The sequence below is a fragment of the Caloenas nicobarica genome, chromosome 1 (assembly GCF_036013445.1).
Source record: "Caloenas nicobarica isolate bCalNic1 chromosome 1, bCalNic1.hap1, whole genome shotgun sequence".
In the NCBI taxonomy this organism is placed as follows: domain Eukaryota; kingdom Metazoa; phylum Chordata; class Aves; order Columbiformes; family Columbidae; genus Caloenas; species Caloenas nicobarica.
This window is the reverse complement of record NC_088245.1, coordinates 183,950,071-183,963,549: the sequence shown is the minus strand read 5'-3', so window position 1 is coordinate 183,963,549 and position 13,479 is coordinate 183,950,071. Positions and strand designations below refer to the sequence as shown.

The following is a 13,479-nucleotide window of genomic DNA, read 5'->3' as shown; positions in this document are numbered from 1 at the left end:
AAGCCAGCCACTCTGCAAAAGCAGACTGCAAAATTATCACAAAAGGCAAGAAGAAGCTGCACTAACTCTGTCTTCAAGATTTGTCCATCAGTGAACCAAACCATCATTCACAGCTCATATGAGCCCAAAATTCAAGAATAAAATGCTATTAAAGAAAGAAAAAACAACCAAGTAGTTTCTCAACTTTCCCGAAACGTCAGTTTTGTACAGGAAAAAAACCACTAAGAACATCAACAATATTCAGTAAAATCCATACTAGAAGTGACAACCGAGGAAAAGAGCTAACACAAGACGGGTTGTGAACAGTTTTCTTTTGGATTTTAGAGGGAACAAATCCATCCTTAGGCGTAGTGACTGGGAATACAAATGCAAGTTCCACTTATCCCTCAACATGAAACTCTATTTCATTTGTTACATACAATAGGTGTTGTTAACTTGGTCCCTTGCTAGAGATGAATTAAGAGAGGGACTCTACATCTCCAGACAAGGCAGCAGTGACTGAAAGATATTCCAATGTGATTTAATCAAATGGGTAAATCCAGCCCCTCCAGAATACTCCATCAGAATGAACCCACCGTCTAGAAACAATGGAGTTTTCTATCTAGTCCATATGTTACGGACTTACAGACCATAAAAGATGTGGTTCTAAGTGGAACTTTTCCAAACTGAACTCTTTAAAAATCAGATCACTCTACATTTCTGGCATACACACTGAAGAACTGTTAATGTGTCCCAAAACTTCTCTGAGCTTGTCCAAATGCATTAACTATCCACAAAAAAAGAGATATATAGTAAAATACAATTCTTTATGTACACCATCACTGTGTCATCCTTCCTTTCCCTCCCCAAGTCATTTTCAAATTGATATCTTCAAAAAAATCCTCATTAACCACTAATCTTGTACATACACAAATCTATAGGACTTCTGTGAAAGTTGCCCTAAAAGAAATTCAAAATCCTGCTGATCTTCTAGGGCAAGAGCTAAAACCACCATGACACAGAACAATGACATGAAAAGCCCCTTATGGACACAATTCTCTATGTGAACAAGGGACAAGACAATCTAAAAAAAAGCTCCATAACTAGTTTACAACTTTTAAAGAGGCTTGCTCTCAGTGCTGTCAGATACACAGCCAGCATAAGCACAGAATCTGGAGGAGGTTGTTGCTCCTAGGATGTCAAATCATCCATTTTCACTTAGATGCTTTTGGTTATAGCCTTCACTCGTAATGGATCTTTGACTGAGATTTGAAGTGTCATTGCAATTGAAAAAAGAAAAATAACAAAAGTCAATTTTGATTTCAAACAATTAATATACCTACATGTTAATTAAAATATTTTGTGGTTGTTTGCCTTTCAGTTGGGCTTTTATGGTGCCAAACATCAAGGAATCATTAGCACTTCACTATCAGAAAGCAGTAGCAGTTTTTCATCATAGGATGACTTCACTCACGAAAATGCAGTAGAGAATTCGATGGGTCTGCATTTGTTGTAGAAAATACTTTTGTAATATAAGCTGCTCACAAGCTGGTAATCACAGGTAAAATTTAAGCCATCTGAAATATCTTCTAAGAATATTCTATAACTATTCTTAAAAGATTTACTGGAACAATTTTATTTGCCAGGCTTTGGGTTCTAAGTACTTACCTTCTCTAATAACCTATGAAAGAGAACTTGAACCCCCTCCTTTTTTTTAAAGTAAAAAATGTACATCCCTAATCATTAGTAAAAATAAATTCCCGTGTTGTTTTATTTTTGCTATTTAAAATTCAATGATTCCTTACCTTAAACACTATTCACTGCATTTTTAAAGCATATTTCTGTGTAAGTAACATGACATTTACGGCATACATGTAAAGTCATCTGCTGTAACACTAACTTCAATCTTGTCTTCTTTTCCCATTTTCATGAGTGCTCATGCATTTCTGCAAGTGGCAGGGTTTTAAATTTTTACATGCCATCTCTGATTGAAGACACCTCACTCAGCTGTTTGACTCACACAGTGGAAACAGGAGGAAGATGAGGGTAAAAAATTCATTATCTTCCCTGTTCACATTGAATCACACCATATCAGCTACAATCAGACACTTCAAACTGGTTATAAAGTTGAATAATTTTTCAAACCAGGGTGTGGGGCGGGTGTCTTGCTTTGGTATATGGACAAAATGACCACATAAAAACTCCATGTTGTGACTAATATTCCCTTTTTACTCCACAAATATACTAAATATAACAGAAATATATTTTGTATACGTTCAGCCCCTCAGGTGGATACTTGTGTTCCACCACTGTAGGGCATGCCAGAAAAGGTACCCAGTTATACATAAGTTACCTTTTCTGTCTTTCTTTAAAGTTGGAAATTTAATATTTAATACTACTATGACAATAAGAAAACTGCAAAACCAAGTCAGAAAAACAGTTGTTCTAACAACATTACTTAGAATATGATGTGCAGGCAAGGTATTTTTATTCTTCTTTCTCTCATTAAGACTTGGGCCACCATGAACTTATCAGAACAGTCCTACAAGTATCAGGAAAGAACAACAGTTTCCGTAATTTCTCTGCTGATTTTCAATTGCTCAGGTAGGAGTAAAAAGGAACTTCCCCACCTTCTCCAAGGAGGCACTTAACCTGCTCCTGGGCTCAGGCAGCTCCACCTGCCTCCCTGCCCATTTTTTTGGGTAGAAAAAGGGGCCACTGACCAGAAAGGACAGAGGGAGTTGAAGGCAAGACTGACCCCCATACACTGCAAGAAGAATATCCTTGTCCTTATGAATTCCTTGAATGACTGCTCATGAAACTACATAGCTGCCAAATTGACTCGAATACCCACACTTTGACGCCCATCTTTTCCATTGATGGAGGAAGAGCTAAGGGTGCTTTTATCACATTCGGTAGTACGCTGGCATAGGTACCAACTATTTGGTTTATTTCTACATAAGGACAAAACCTAAGAGTGGCTGCACTACGTCAGACTAAGGTCTGTCTAGCCCAGTGTCCCTGGTGACTGTGAACTGTTTCCATCCCCTGATCTTTCACATCTCTAGGCAGAATACCCATTTTTGATGCTTTGACCCTCACATCCTTCCCCTTGTCTTGTTCCTCCCCCTCATCATACCACTACTTTTCCTTTTTCTTTCACTGTACCCTTCTTTTTTCACCAGGTGGGCTGTGGGGCTTTGTTAGGGATGCCTTGGAAAGAATATAAAACCAGAAAAAACATATTTGATGCTCCCTTGAAGTTATTTCCTCAGTCTCCAGCCATTTACTGCTTAATGATGTCTAGAGCCAGACGTGGTTTCTGGAGGCAGCCTTGATGCTGTGACACAACATAGGTTGCACAACAAGGTCACATTACAGCTCCAACTCCTCATCTTCAGTACCTGCTCACCCACTGACCAGTGTTTCACAGCACCACAATAGCACTGTTGACATTTTTAAACACCCGCGTCTTATTTTTAATTGCCTTTTTGCATTCGTACCTGTTACAACTATGTAAGTGACAACTGGTCACTTCTGCAGTAGGTAATATTTCTCTAGATCCTAAAGGGGAAAAAAATTACATCATCATTTGCAGCAATCAGTGGCACTGCTATTTTCACCTCTCACTTAAAAGCATTACAAGGTTTCCGTTCAATAAGACGTGAACAGTTTAAGAAAATTATCTTCCTCCTTCTCTCCCTATTAGTACACAAGCAGAATAAGAGCAAGCAACAAATACTATAATTTCATAATGGCAGTACCTCGTCCATGAATTTATTTGGGTAGAAGGGTCATGTTGCCCTAATTCTGTTAACTAATGAATCAGGATTGGGGATGAAGGGGATGAGTTAACTTGAGTTTATGACAAAATAAATATTTTTTTCTTAGGCTAGAATTATTTCATCTTTGCTAAGTAACTATTGCCTAACCCTAATTTTGTCTCCTGTCCTGCAACAAAGAACAGAAATTTTTAGATTGACAGGAAAGTGACTCCTAGTTACAAACCTGAAGGTATATTCATATGAAGAGATAGGCTTCCATAATTTACTAGGTTGAAACAAAAACAATTGATAAGGCATGAGAAATTTAAGATCAGAAAATTAACATTATGCTTTTTAATTACTTTCGAAATACATAGGACTTACAGAATGTCTATCACAGAGGACACTCTCAAAACACTGCCTCTATAAATCATCATCATTTACAATAAAATGCCAGAAAACAAGAAGTGAGGCAAGGACTGGGGAAGGCAGGAGGGAGATGTACGATGACACCTGAAGAACACAGATGAGCAAGCACTAGGAAAAAGAAAACACAGTTGCCTTTCTGAAATAAATTGCATAATATCCTGTAGAATTAGAAAAAATTTATTTCTTTTCCTAAAAGTGTGTGTAGTAGGAGTACCATACACAGCTAAAGCAACAGTCTCCCAAAAAGCTGTTTCAATTTGCACTGGTTTAACATCATTGCCGTTATCATTTAACACTACGTTTGTTCATTTTAAGCTTCAGAAAATAATACTGCTCTGCCACTTCAGAAACAAAACCGTTCACAAAGCTGGTACAATAATTATAGCTGTAAACAGCAGCTACTCATTTAAAACACTGTTAGAACATGATGACATGCAAGTTCAACATATTCATGTTTCAAAACTAAGTGGTTAGAAGATGACTTATAAATTGAGCTATTCTGAAGGTTTGTAAACTTCTTCTGATAACACAAAAATGACTACAGTATTGTCTTGTTTACTGGTGGTGCGACTTTGGGGGAGATAACCTTGATTTATAGAGTTCATTAATGTCCAGAAGGATGATGGGTTTAAAGGTGGATTCCACTAGTTCCACCTCAAGTATTATTTCAGTTACCTGAAAAACTACATCTCTAAGCTTTTCCAGGATACACATTTTTTTTGCCTTTGACACAATCCCACTCCAAGCTTTCAACAGTAGCTGTTTTCCAAGTATGGAAAGCCTGGCCAAGAGGATGTAGCAGGTTTTCTTGCTCGCATCTCCTGAAAGGAGATTCAGCGTCCCGTGTACGGGGGTGGCACTTCACCAGCTGCAGGAGTGCACCAAGGAGATGAAAATTCAGATTTAAAAGGCCAAGGTTGCTTGCTAGGGAAATGCCCCAGGAAGATGAGGATCCAAAGAGCTTGTTAGAGCTGTGGGCCTGATGCTCAGGGAAGCTGGAAGTGCTGGAATCTCTGAGGGAGCAGGGTGGTGAGAGAGACCACAACACTTGGGCACTGGGAGATGAAGAGGAGGGACAAGGGACTCCGTGTCAGTGACCATCACCTGGGGGCCTTGGGTTCATGGAGAAGGCACAGATGCCAACACAGTGCAACACAGAGGTCGTGTAACACAAGTAATGCCTAATTATCCTGAAACCACTATCTTTTTTTTAAATTAGAAAAAAAACCAAACCCTTTTGACTCTTTATATGTCACGTTTCAGAAAGGCAATTTTATTTTTTGCAGCAGAAGTCAGAGGAATTCACTTTTAAAAAAAATTGTTAATAGAAAGCCTCGAGCTACAAATCTCCTGCTGCAGCCCCACAGAAAGCTGCTTGTTATCTCAAAAGAGGTTCTTGATTTTGTACCATAGCAAACAGATGAAGGAAAAAAAAGAACAAGTCAGAGGTGGGCACAGACTCTCTCAATTAGGAAGGAAAAATTAAGCAAACAAACTAGCAATGAACAGGCTAAGCATCAAAAAAAACGTAAACAGAACAAGCAACTGTAACACCAAACCCAGTCATTTATTGCCTCGCTACTACTTAAATAAAGCCTTTGGCAAGTATTAGGGATAAAGCAGTACATTTTCTCAGTGCTGAAACTGGTAGTCTCGAAGGAGACAAATTAAAGGTCCCGCAAGCCAGGCTGATAAGAATCAGCTAAACAGAGAAAAAGCTATTCTCAGGTTAAGAGTCTTATCAATACTTTATGTAAGGCCTGCAGCATTGCCAGGGCTTGTAATATTTCCAATACATTTTCTAAAATGAACAGCAAATAATGTTCTTTCCCAACAAGGCAGAAATCTAACATGTAGGCTATCTTATGCCTTCTCATATGATGATAAAAGTCCACCTCTGTAAGGCTTTTTTTGCCAGGCGCAGATGATGGTTTTAGGGTTTGCCCACAGAGTACTGTGCAGAAATCCCTAAGACAACCTGCATGAGTAAGACAATTCGCTGTAGCACAGCTGCTGTATCGCCACAAGATGCTGGGGCTGGAAAAGCCTTAGAGCTCGGGAAGAGCATGACATAAGCTCTGCTAGACTGTTTCCAGCCTCAAGCATCCAGAAAGTTCAGGTCATACTGTGCTGCAGCCTCCAGTGCTCTCACAGTTGCAGTTAGCAAAGGCAGAGGCAACACACAACCTTAGAAGAGCCACTCTTGCTTTTGCCTTCGCTGCCTTTCCCCTCAAAAGTTACTTCTGCGGTTAAAAGGAAGAAACTCCAACTATTCCCGATGCAAGCTGTGTAGCAACAGTACAGAACTGGGGGAAAAAAATAAAAAGCAGAGCCTGAAAGTAACAGTACTGGATCAAGCTCAAGGTTGCTTTGCTCAGCATTGTGACTCCAGCAAAGTGGCCAAAAGCATATATCCATGAAGAAGTCTAAGGGCAGAGCAGACTATAATTATCCTTCTGGGTGTGCATCCCAGTGTTCACCAGACTTTTGTGGCTTGAGGTCTCTTAAATCACATGTCCTGCCAATCTTAGCACCCTTGGTGGTTTTTCTTTCACGTACCTATATGGTCTCCTCTAAGGTCTTGTAAGCCTTCAGCAAATACCACCTTCACATCCACATCTTCTGGCAAGGAATTCAACAGCTCTGAGTACAGAACCACCTCTTTTTATTTACTTTGAAACTGCCTCCTGCTAGCTTTACATCTGCCACACACCAGTCTTGTACCAGCCAAGGCAGCAAGCATTTGATCTCCCTCTGCCCTTTGATCCATCATTCAAGGTTCTAATTTGTGATACTGCAAAGGTCTGAACCCATCAAATGCAATCGTGCTGGTAGGTGGATGAACTGCAATAATCAGCAAAATCCCTCACATAAGACAAACACAATTCGCGGGGTCGCGATCTGCGATGCCAGGCACGGCTGAAATTCCTGGGATGTCTCAAGAGTCAGAAGGGAAGACCAAGAGCTCAGATACAAGCCAAAATCATCCTTCTGCTCAGTGCAATGCTTTGACGAATTGGATGCGGACACCGCTGAAAGACAGAATAGGCTCGTGGGATTAACTCCCGCTGTTTTATATCAGGTTCTGTTCTCAGGATGAAGACTGCATGACAATAAACACATCAGTGCTGCCCAGACAAACATAAATATTAGAATATTCATACGGTATACTAAAATAAACAGCCAGACCCTAAGGAAACTAAGGCCAGTCATGCAAGTTCTTAAAAAATTTAACTCTAGTTAGCATTGACCTACATTAAATCCATGTCCTTTTTGCTGTTCTACCAGTGCACCTTCCCTAATTCTCCATGATATTTATTATAACCAGTATGATAGACTTTGATGATATATTACATATGCCTTAAGGCAGGAATTGCTGCTTCTTTGTGCTTTTTAACAGCTACAAATGGAGTCTCAATACTGAGTATGGCTCCTGGAAAACTACTGGGAAGTTCATATTTTAAGTTTTGTTGCATTTATCTGCCAAGAAAAACAGTTATATTTTCAAGACAAAAACAGTTTATGTGGCTTGCAAATGACAGATTACATAGCTATATTATCTTCAGCACCGAGTTTTGAGCTAGTATTTAGATTAAGAATTACTGTTTTATTCCTCCTGATGATAATTTTTCAGTTCAAATTTCACTTTTGAAGTAGAATTCATATATGTTAACTGCTCTAAAGTGGCTGAAATCAAATGTGCATTTAGCAGCTTCATGCATTCTGTCTCATAACGTTAAGAACTCTGTGCCTTTAACAAAAAATTGCTGATTTTACCACATGGAGTTCAGTGTTTATCAAAGTGCTTACACTGAATTTCAACTATTCCAACACACATATAATCAACATTTGATTTTTTTTTTTTCCAACATCAAAAAATGAAGCAAGTGAGAACTACAGACAATTCAAATGTTGTGTATTTATGTCTGAAGTCAAACGTATACATTCACAATTGGCAAAAATTTAATACTAGGTTCACACTATACTATCTGCAGCAGCTCAGACAATTTATTCCTTTTACCAAAAGTCAAATCAAAAACGGTCCCAATGGTGTTTCTCCCTCCACTAGGAGGTATTTGTATTACTCACTGGCAGGTTTAGGGAAAAGAGATGACTAACACCTTGTCCTAAAGCATGTTAAGTACTGAAGGCTGCTATTTGCTATAAACTTACGTCAAAGACTTTAAGACATGAAATTTGGATACAACAGGAGTTCAATTGACTTGAAGTATGTTCAGGAATTTCAGCTAGTAGGTTGCACATGAACACTCCTGGATGTAAACATTCTTTGAGAAAAAGGTGCATCTGTCATTTGTGCACAGAGCTGATACACCACTCTCCCCCTCCCAAAAGCAATACTGTGCTTTGAAAAACTACATTCTCGAAGCTTAGACAACATTATTATAAATTGCTGCCCATGTAACTTTCATTTAATGCAGCTCCACAAGGACAGTACCTAATTACATTTGCTCTTACATGAGCATACATTTCTTTACTATATCATTCTCAACAGACTACTCAGGCTCAGGGCAGCAGTTTCTGGGCATTTTCATTGGGCTGGGTGGGGTGAAGGTCACATTTTAACTGGCAGAAATGTTCGTTTGTCACAGCTTCTGTAACCACAACAGCACTTTCAAGTAGGTGCAAGCAAAGCCATAGACAAACAGGAGCAACACACACATATTTGGGTTTAAATCACTTGCTCAGCATCATATGGGAACAAGAAGGGCCAATTCTAATTTCTCTTTTCCTTTAGCTGAGTGTATAATCTGCTATACCCCTTTCACATTTAACAGAAACCAGCCTTCGGGCACTGAACAACATTGGTTGAATCCCTGAGCACTGTTTATCATATGCAGTAATCAAATAGGATTTTTGTATGGAACAAAGGATCTAAAATTATCAAACTGTGTATGCAAAAGGAGCTCAAATTTAGTTAAGGTTACCTTGTTTCAGGTGTGCCTTAATTCCTGAAAATTTTGACTCTAACCAAAGCATCATTCAAGATATTATGAACGCTAAAAGTCTACATGGGCTCAAAACCCAACAGGGATACTTCATAGAAGGAAAATCCACAAGGATTTTAATAAATAAAACACCATCACCTCTGGCTTTGGATCTCTCTGAGCTGTGAATCATTAAAGGCTGGAAGAAGTATTTTGGGGAGTTATCACTATGCTTCTCTGTTGTTCTTACACTCTTCTCAAGGTGTCTGCAATTGGCCACCCCTGAGGACAGGACACCAGACATAAAAGACATCATCTTTGCCTCAAAAGTACTTCTTGTAGGCCAAGATAAAGTAGATTAACACCAAAATGGAGCACTCGATAACCTGAATTACTTGAAAGGTCGTTTGGAAAAGGTCATCTGTGTTCAACGATTATTTTGAGAGAAAAAGTGAATAAGTGAATGAGCAAATAAGCACAATTGATGGCTGAGAGTCCTCCTTTAAATGCCCCAGTATAACCAACTACCATCACTCAGAAACTGAATCCACAACCAGCTTGATTCCATTAAATGGGTTTAGCACTTCATCTTGCCAGCGTAAACAGCCCTCAGCATCCAGTAACTCATTCTTCTGACCGATGCAAAAATACAAAGTGAACATGTGGCCATCTTACACAATATTCACAAAACAAGGAGGAGACACCAGGAGTGAACAGACAATTCAATCATTCAAACGCAAACTGAAACTGAATAAAAAACCCAAAAGCCAAGCAAAACTAAGTGTGCATCCCTACAACCAACGAGCATCAGAGAAATCCAATGTAACACCAAAATTCTGATTCATTTCAGCAGTTAAACTCTCAAGATCTGCTTTACATGCGACATCCCACAGCAGTGGGTCTCAGTTTTCAAGTGGTATAAAATACTAATCTCTAAAAAGTAGCCCTTCATAACCTTAAAGCCACACCACAATTAACATATAATCAGTGAACAGGTTTTAACAAGTAATTGAGAAAAATTGCAAGTTATAAAACACACCTTGGATTCAGTACAAGTCTACAGACATTTCTAACACAAGCCATAAACCTTCTGACATGCTTAAGCCACTATAATAAAAAGCATCTTAATATTAAAGGGCTCTCTCCTACAAAAAAACAAAACCCAAACCCTGTGCCTAGCCAGACACAAAGTACATACTTTCAACAACATTTGATACTGAAACACAATTCAAATAAAAGTCAGATATTATAAAAAAACCAGACATCTTCATGTTAAAGTGTCCGAAAAATTGCATTCAATAAGACATTTTGAAAAACCCGTTAGCATTAGACTTACATTTAGGAATTGTGTTTAAGACAAGCAGGAGACTCTTTCCAGTCCATCTCTGCTATTATCACTTACGAGCTCCAGCCCAGTCCCAGCTCTATTTAATCTGTGTGCATCACAGGTAATCCTTCTACTAACAGGCCTGAGATTTGTCTATATGTTTTGTATTAGCTGTGCCTAGTTTCACAGGCTCTCGCTAACATTGGCACTTCTTTGCACTAGTATGTTAATGATATTTTTGAAACATCTCTTTAATAAAAACAGAAAAGGGGATCTTTAATAAACACTAGTTGCACTTGCAAACCCCTATGTTAGAATAAGACTTTCTGGAACTGTCTCCTTCAGCGGCTGTAAAGGGAAGTCTCCACACACCAGCTCAGACCCGAAATAAAATCTTTAGATTCCTAAGGCTACCTGATATCCTATCGGATAGAAGCATGCTGCCCATTTTACAAAAAAACCACCACCAACAACAAAAAAACCACAAACAAACAAAACCCTACAAAACCAACAACAACTAATTGAAGGGAAATACTTCTATTTACTACTCTGAACCGTGTAAAAACCCAATATTTACTATAGCAATTGCAGTTTGAGAAGCTCCCTTAGAATTTCTAACTGTACGTAAGACATCATTGGACTGACTAGTACGTAACTGGTAGGTAATACCAGTGCACTAACAATTTTTGACTCTTTCCAAAGAATTTATAAATCTTTCAAAAGAAAGATTTTTTCACTAGAAAACCAGAATAAACTACAATACTAGAGCACTATTTTTCTGACTGCTTAGTCTATGCAATTAAAATAAAATAACACAGGACTTGGAAATTTGCTACAAACTTCCCAGTCAAGATGAAAGAATTCAAACTATATTGACAATGAATCTAAAAAACAGTTGAGAAATAAATTTTTCTAAAAATCTAAAGGAACACTCAAATGAAAACTTCATTTCCAAACCTCTCTCTCATCATTTTCTCCCCTTCATTTAAATAAAAATATATTAATAATTTAAGCTTTTGGTCACAGCAGACAATCAGTTTATTAAGTCATTTTTCAATTTTATGAAATTCTACCCTAGAGATATAAAAAGAGTACTTTTAAAAAAAAAATCTACTGATTTCTTGAAAAATAAAACTGAAAAGGTACAGTCATAAGTAATAAGCGTTTCAAAGAAAGTGCCCACACTCACCACCGCTGCTGCTTTCAGATTTTTCATCCGGTTGGCTTTCTGGGGAAAAAAAAAAAAAAAAAAGAACAAAAAAGGAAATGTAATGTTTCTGTGTTATTTGAAATTACATCTAAAGAGTGGGTTGCAAGGCAAAGATTTATAAATAATTATAAAAATCACAAACACTGGATTTTATTAACGTTTATAAATTCACTTTCTGGAGAATAATCTGCCACAGGGAGCAACAACAACAACAAAAAATCTCCTTTAGTGCCCAAACTCACAACTTACATGAGAAAACTCCATTACAGCTCTGACTGAGCTCTCCTGGAATGAAGTTTACAAAGAAGTTTATACATTTAGACAAAATCAATAATAGGACTATACTTAAGCAATTAATAGCATCCATGTATCTCAGTGGTCACTCCAGACAAATGAATAGTGGTTTTGTATATTTAAAAAAACCCAAGGTTCTGCAGAAGAGTGCTTTTAATTGGCATTAGTTAAATTTTTGGACATGATCAACCTCTCCTCTGCCCCTTCTGCAGATCACACAAGGATTTATTTCTTCAATCTTCTCTCTTTCTGATCATTAGCCTTCAAATGGTAGTGTAGCCCACCTTGTTAGGTACAAAAACCCAGTGTAATCAGAAACGTCTCCTGTTCCAGAGAGCACAGAATCAAAGTAAGTATGAAGGAAACATCTAGATACAAGTGTGGCAAAGTGACTTGTCAAAAAATCATCACTTGGGTGATTGGTAGAGTCAGATTCAGAAACAGCTTTCTGCATTAAATTCCAACCCAGCATTTCAAGAGACAGCAGCCGATGGATGTATTTTGGTAAACTGAGTTCTAGCACTTACCAAGTCCTATGAAATTAAACCCCTACATAAATTTGTCAACCTGAAATTTCACTGCTCCTCCTATACTTCTCCTTTTTACACATCTTACAAGGTAGAGAATAAAAAGAACATTTTTCACTTATCTGAAATACAGTTAAAAATGGTAAAATATACTTGCCCTTAGCTTTCACCTCAGCAATGTCACAGCTATCATTACAGACTATTTATTTACAGGCCACAGTGAATTACTGATTTAACTCAGAGAGTAATTTTTTAGTTCAGTTAGTTTGATCATTTCTGCCATTTATAGGCTGGCTATTAACAGAACTGAAAACATGAAATATTTTACAAAACCTTTTCCTTGCCACTGATTCTTGCTGGCTTTCATGGCTGATGGCTCTGTTTATTCATTGAGACAGCTGACGGCCTGAGGACTAATGCAAATGGAAAAGCAGTATCTCACAGATCCTTCTATCTTTACGGGCGCTATCGTTAAGTCTTAGCAGCTGAAGGCATGTGCTTTCTCACTGAGAAATCATTGTATGGCCTCTTCTTACCCATGAGCATTCACAAGGCAAGTTAAAATCCCTGCTAACTTTGAAATACACATGCAGGATAGCCTGTTTGCAGAAAAATATGTATTTTCTCATTGACTTTTTAATGTGTATATTTAACACATTTACAGCATCATGTTATTACCCAACCAATAGCCCAACTCAGTCGTAACTTAATTAAGGAAACATTCAGTACACAGACAAGGAGCAAAGAGGATGTAACAAAGAACGTGAAAACATACTAAGATATCAACCCCTGCAAAGACTGAGATGTAAGAAGCAGCTGGATTTAAACTGTTAAACTCTGTTTCAATGAAGACTAGCTACCCAGCCAAAACAACTGTCTAAGACACCACACTTCAAAATTCTTGCATCTCTGATTCCAAAAAATTGGTCTTCTGATTCAAATAACAATACATGTGTATCACATCTACAGGAGGGTGTTTGCTTGTGTGTAGCAACAGAATCTG

The 13,479-nt window shown here is 38.0% G+C and overlaps 1 protein-coding gene across 2 annotated transcripts in view; it reads right to left on the bottom strand.

Moving 5' to 3' along the window:
* The window catches only part of GTF2F2 (general transcription factor IIF subunit 2), a 95,655-nt gene that overhangs the window by 65,775 nt on the left and 16,401 nt on the right, over window positions 1-13,479 (bottom strand). Inside the window, exon 5 of one of the 2 annotated variants that reach the window (XM_065644868.1) lies at window positions 11,635-11,673. The exons of the other annotated variant lie outside the window; for it this stretch is intronic. Within the exon in view, the coding sequence (XP_065500940.1) occupies window positions 11,635-11,673 (39 nt within the window). The remainder of the gene's footprint in view (window positions 1-11,634; window positions 11,674-13,479) is intronic. 2 annotated transcript variants of the gene reach the window in all.